Genomic DNA, 6,140 nt, shown 5'->3' with positions numbered 1-6,140 from the left:
CTCGGCTTGCTCAGCAGGGGTTTTTGGTCTGTTGGTCCTGGATTCTGTAAAGTTGCTTTGAGACGACGTTCATTGTAAAAACATGAAAGGTCTGACAAATCCTGTTTGGTCCAAGATCAGTTACCCGTGGAAGTGATGGCACCAGGACCTGCTGGTGATGACCATAAGATATCACTGGACTCCTTTATGTCCTGTGGAGTCCATGTCTCAAAGGGTCAGAGCTGTTTTGACAGCATATTAGATTTGAGATTCTTGTAAGCGAGCACACGGTCGGCACACCCTAACAAACCTTCAACCTGGAGCATTAAAAAGTCTAAACAGTCTAAAACAGTCACAGATCGTGGACAGTGCAAAGAGCGACTGCTCAGATTGAAGCTAGTATGACTTAAAAAGCTAAATAATCAGAAATCCGATTCATAACTATTTTGTTTGATGTTCACAAGTCACAAAATACAAGTTAATGTCAAGTCACGAGTCTTTAGGCTAGAGTCCGAGTCGAGTCACGAGTCAATATAATCTACACAAAACATATATTATAAATGTAGTGTAGAAATAAAGAAATAATCTGTAAGTTCAGATAAAAACAACAACAGATTAGCGAGTGTATTTAGCCGTTTTACTTCGTGTCTTTACTTTCCTCCTCATTGTGTAAATGAATGTAATTTCTGTAACAAGAAGGTTCCAGTTAAAAGCTTCAACTGATACGTTTTGTTTTCATTACAGAACAAAAGCGCTCGATAAATCACGGCACAGCGGCCAAAATCCCAAACACAGCAAAAACAATCATAACCGCTGCTTACCTTAGCTTCTGTTCTTCCAGATGCTATTACATTTATAAGCGTGCGTCCCATTAGGAACAGAATCCGTTATTTTGTAAATGTGCTTATAATTAAAAACCTCCAAACTTTTCCCGGTGGTGAAGTAAAACAGGAAGTGGTTAGAAAGCCGATCGAGCGTTTCATTACCGCGTCATCTGTGTGACGCAAACCGAATAAATGCAGATAACAGCATTTCTTACTAACAATTACAATCAGAAGCTCTGATTGGTTCAGAAAGCGTCTTTCAACCATCAGCACCGATTCTGCTTCATCACTACACCGGAAGCTGGCTGGAACATTTACACATCGTGTGTGTTGTGGGTTAAGACGGCCGGAGCGTTATTATTATTATTATTATTATTATTATTATTATTACAGAGCAGAATATTTATAATAATAATTCATTTTTTTGTGAGTCATGAGTCGAGTCCGAGTCATTTGAAACGAGTCCGAGTCAAGTCTGAAGTCGCTGTGTGTGCTCGAGTCATTTACGCTGACTGGACAACACCAGAGGTCAGTAAATAATACAAATAATAAGACAAATTGAATTGTAAATCAAGCTTCTTCTTTAAGATCACCTCAAGCAACAAGTGCAGGGTGTCTCGTTTATTTTCAAAGCACAGCTTTCAACTCGTTGGGAAATTGAACTTAAATTAAAAAGCATTTGACCTGTAACGTTTTTTCTTTAAAATAATACAAATAAAATAGGACGTACATCCAGTCCCGACTGAGAGAGGTTCCTAAGGTGGCTCAGTATAGCATTGACAGAAATGATTTGGATAAGGTGGACCTATTGTTATTGGGCCGAATCAGCAAAGCCAATGTACCCGGTTGTCCTAAACCAGACGACCGATTGCCACACGATCAGATTCCTTTACAGCAGGAGCTCAGAAAATAGAAAGAAAGTGTTACGCCGTGTTATAAATATAGATCCTCTCTCTTACTTTTATACCCTAGACATAATTTCACACAGCTCAGGCAGCCTGGTGAGCCCAAGTGTCCCGAAATGAGGCTAAAACAAACCCTGCCCTTTTAAAAACGATCTAAAATAAAAATACAACTCTCGATAAGACAAAATAGATTCAATTTGCACAGCAGAAGAAATAACACTGCATCCAGGGAACCGAGACGAGCACCTCTCATCACATCATCACATATACAAAATAAAACGAGGACACGCCCCTCTCGGGTGTGAGAATAAGTTAGCGGGAGATCCCGGAGGTGTTCTTGATCAGGTGAGGTCACATGACCGCTTCACATCGCGGTATGTTTCCAGTTCCACTCAGGCCGTGGCCCTCGGGGCCCTTTACCTTCACCTTGGGCCGCTGATACTCGGAACGGCTCCCGTTCTGCAGCGGCGCCGGCGTTCTGTTCTTAGGGCTGTCGTAAACCCCTTCGGAATGGTCCGGCCTGTCGGGTCTGCGCCCCTCCGAGACCCTCGGTCCGTTCCGGCCGGTCTGGGGCGTGCTGTAGGCCCCCGGGACCACCCTGGGGTACGTACAGCCGTCCAGGCCCTTGAAGGAGGAGCTCTTGCCGAGGACGGCCCCGGGAACGCTGTAGCTGGGATCCGGGAGGAAGCCGTCCTTGCGGAAGACGTGGCGCTCGACGATGGGCGTGGCGTACTCCGGCTCCTGATTGGTCAGAGGCAGGGCGTACTGGTTGGCCGTGTGCAGGTAGTCGTAATGAGCTGTCGGGTCACACGGGTCGTCTTCGGCGTCCGTGTCTATGGGCCGGAACGTGGAGCCCTTTCGGGAGACGGTGCCCACGCCCAGCATCAGCGGCTGCTGGTAATCTGAGGAGACAGAATTCAGACTCGGTCAGTTTACTCGCACGTTACATGAACACATGGGTGTGGAATGATGTGGATATTTTGCATCGTGTCCCAGTATGAAGGTGAAACTGCTGATCACTTTATAATAATCACCACGAATGTGGTCAGCGACTGTATCTCTGTTTATTACGATCAGCATGTTTAACTCCTGACGCCGTTTCTAATCTACATTCACTTTGCTGAACCGGTTCTGCTGACGGTATTTATGCATCTTAGTGATTTTGTGTCTGACCTGCTATGGTGCTGGTGACCAGGTCGATTTTGGGCAGGGGGTCTTTCTCTGAGCTGTAGCTGAAGGTGAACTCGGTGGACTGCTGCCTCGCAGACGGATGTTTCACCTGCTTCCAGCATCCTGGACGTGCAAAATATAAAGAAGTCTCAAAATTTCATTCAGTTATAAATCAGACATTTCTGAGAATTTTGTTTGTAATATAATAATATTAATATATGAAATATTTATTACTAGTTTTATGACCTACAAAATTTTACAGCCACCATCTGAACGCAACAGGGTCTCATGAAGGTGTTTTTTGTGTATGGGGTTAAATCCCCTATAATAACACAAATACAGGAAACAGAACAGGTTCCTGCTCTAAATGTGGAATCACAACCTAAAGAGTAGAGACGACTGCACGCAGTTCTCCTGTGTTTTCACTGACACTGCGCTGATTTAGTGTATTCATTCATTCATTCATTCATTTATAATCGAGCTTTTTTCATTCGATTCCTTTTATTCCATTTTAATTTCCGTTCTGTAAAGCACTTTGAACTGCTGCTTTAAAAAAGGTGCTTTATAAATAAAGATTATTATTATTATTATTACAATAAGAAAAAAATATTATAATATTTTGAGGTGAAATCATTATTTTTATTATATACGTAGATAATAAAAAATAAAAAAAAATAAAAAAAATAAAGTACCACTATATTTTCATTCTCTAAAAATGGTAAAAATGACTTAATTTTATTTCTAATAATAACAAATAGCATTAACAGTAACAGTATAATACTATTATTACTATCATTATCTTTATTATTATTACTATTATAACTACCATTGTTATTATTATAATCATTATTATAATTATCATAATATTTATAACTGTTATTACTTTTATTCTCTTAATTATTATGATTACTGCCATTGTTGTTATTACTATAACCATTATTATTATTATTAAGAGTAATATTATTATTATTTTTTATTAGTATTACTACAATTATTATTTTGTCTTTAAAAATGGTCTTTACAATTTTGTCTTTTTATTATATTATTATTTTTCTTTTTTTATTCTTTTATTATAAAGATGATCAAAGATACAAGTGCTATATTTTTTTATCTCTGAAAATAAATACATGTAAAAATGACAATGTAATTTCTAAATAATAAAAAATATTAATAGTAATAGCATTATCTTTTATTATTACCATAATTATTATCTTTATTGCTATTATTATTACAACCATTGTTATTATAATCAATCAATTATTTAATAATTGTTTTATTATTATTATTAACTTTTTTAAATTATATTTAATTATTATAATTAGTACCACTGTTATTATTAAATATTATTATTATTATTAATAATAATATTATTATAAATATTACTGTTGTTCTTATTATCTTTATTAGTATTACTACCATTATTATAATTATTACTACCATTATTTTCATTAACACCATTATGGTTATTATTATTATTACAATAAGAAGAAAATAAATCGATTTTGTGTTTTTATTCTATTATTATTTTCCTTTTGTATTTAATTTTATTATAAAAATAAACAAAAGTGCTAAAACACAACTATATTTTCATTCTCTGAAAATTAATACATGTAAAAATGACCCTAGATTTTTTCTAAACAATAAAAAATATTAATAGCATTAATAGTAATAGTATAAGTAATAGTAATAGTATAATACTAATATTATTATTATTACCATCTTTATTATTATCATTACTACCACTATTATAATCATTATTACATTTTCTATTATAATTTATTAATATTTTTATTATATCTTTATTATTATTACTACTACTGTTAGTGTTATTATTACCATTATTGTTATTAATAGTATTATTATAATTAAAAGTCCATTACCAATATAAGACAAAAATTAGATTTTTTTAATTATAAATTGTCATTTTATTATAGATTAGGAATAAACAAAAAAATAAAAGTGCTGAAAGACAATGATATTTTTATTCTCTGAAAATCTTTATATGTAAAAATGACTTGTATTTGTAAGTAATAGAAATAGAAGCGGACGCTTTATTTAAACCAGACCAGCGTTGTTACTGGTGTAAACTGATACTGGTGCGTGGCTGGTTTGGTCAGCGTGAGTACTGACCTGATCCTGTAGGATCTGCGGGGTCGTACATGTCCTCTTTACTTTTCTTCCTGCAGGAACAGAGAGATCGAGTGAGACTGATGTGAGAAGTTTTCTCTCCACAGCTTTATTATCCTGCCCCCGAATCCCTTCATCCCCGACACTCCTCCACAGCCCATTCTCCTGACACTGACCTTTGACCCTCCCTCTCATTCTTTTACTCTTCTCTGGTTGCTATACAATAGGGGTGTGAGGAGTAGGAACGATAATACAAGGGGCAGTTGCGCTGTCATGTACAGAAGCGGAAAGGAGCAGAAAGGATTCATTCATTCATTCCTGGTTCCAATCAAAACCGATCAGTCAAGAACCGAGAATACGATCGACATCGACGAAAGACCTTTCGATATGGGAGATGTTCCAGAACCTGGATTTTCTGGTTCAGCTGGTTTAAGTGTGCATAAACGATGACCCTCAGTAACCATCCCTCTGTACTGATCCCTCATTTATCAGCACTTACACTGTCCACCACACTACACTACACTACACCCCCCTGCTTTAATCACGGTCACTCCTGCGTACTTACTTCTGGAGAGCTTTGAAGACGCAGATCCCGAGCAGCAACAACAGAGCCACACACAACACGGCCGACACCACGATGGCCACCAGCTTCACTGTGGAGAGCAGAACGGCCGACATGGAGGCACAGAGGTGACCGACAGAGTCTGAATGAACGTATAATAACGAGTACAGAAGTGAGGATCCATACCCAGATCAGCCTGGGAGGGCACATGCTCGGTGATTTCCTCTTCCTCTTCTTTGGGTTGGCTGGGCGGGGCTTCCTGCGTCACCTGAGACGTCGCGTTTACTGTAAAACAAGAGTTTAGGGATTCACATTTAGGGATTCACGTCGACACTTTTTGAGTGAAATTTATATACTGATATATTTTTCATCACCTGCAGACGATCTGACGTAAGGGCAGCCCAGGAGCTCGGCGGTCAGGCCGATGCCCCGATGCCACTGCTGTGGGAGGACACGGATGTAGCGTGCGGTAATGGCCGGGCGGAATGTGTTCCGGGTCTGATACAGACTGTCCACGTTTCCTGCAAAGATCTGACAGCGGAAACAAACCCAACCAGCGTCCCGTTATTTAAT

At 38.2% G+C, this 6,140-nt stretch overlaps 1 protein-coding gene across 1 annotated transcript in view; it reads right to left on the bottom strand.

Annotated features, from left to right (window-relative positions):
* Positions 1 to 1,736: 1,736 nt before the first annotated feature.
* The window catches only part of dcbld1 (discoidin, CUB and LCCL domain containing 1), a 36,493-nt gene continuing 32,089 nt past the window's right edge, over positions 1,737 to 6,140 (bottom strand). The window contains exons 10-15 of the mRNA XM_063002423.1: positions 5,942 to 6,098; positions 5,754 to 5,852; positions 5,571 to 5,658; positions 5,009 to 5,058; positions 2,882 to 3,001; positions 1,737 to 2,610 (exon numbers count right to left, since the gene is read on the bottom strand). Coding sequence (XP_062858493.1) covers positions 2,060 to 2,610; positions 2,882 to 3,001; positions 5,009 to 5,058; positions 5,571 to 5,658; positions 5,754 to 5,852; positions 5,942 to 6,098 — 1,065 coding nt within the window. The 3' untranslated portion in view covers positions 1,737 to 2,059. The remainder of the gene's footprint in view (positions 2,611 to 2,881; positions 3,002 to 5,008; positions 5,059 to 5,570; positions 5,659 to 5,753; positions 5,853 to 5,941; positions 6,099 to 6,140) is intronic.

This window comes from Trichomycterus rosablanca, chromosome 9, assembly GCF_030014385.1.
Source record: "Trichomycterus rosablanca isolate fTriRos1 chromosome 9, fTriRos1.hap1, whole genome shotgun sequence".
Taxonomy (NCBI): Eukaryota; Metazoa; Chordata; class Actinopteri; order Siluriformes; family Trichomycteridae; genus Trichomycterus; species Trichomycterus rosablanca.
Note: the sequence above shows the minus strand (reverse complement) of the source record. Positions and strands in the feature narration are given on the sequence as shown.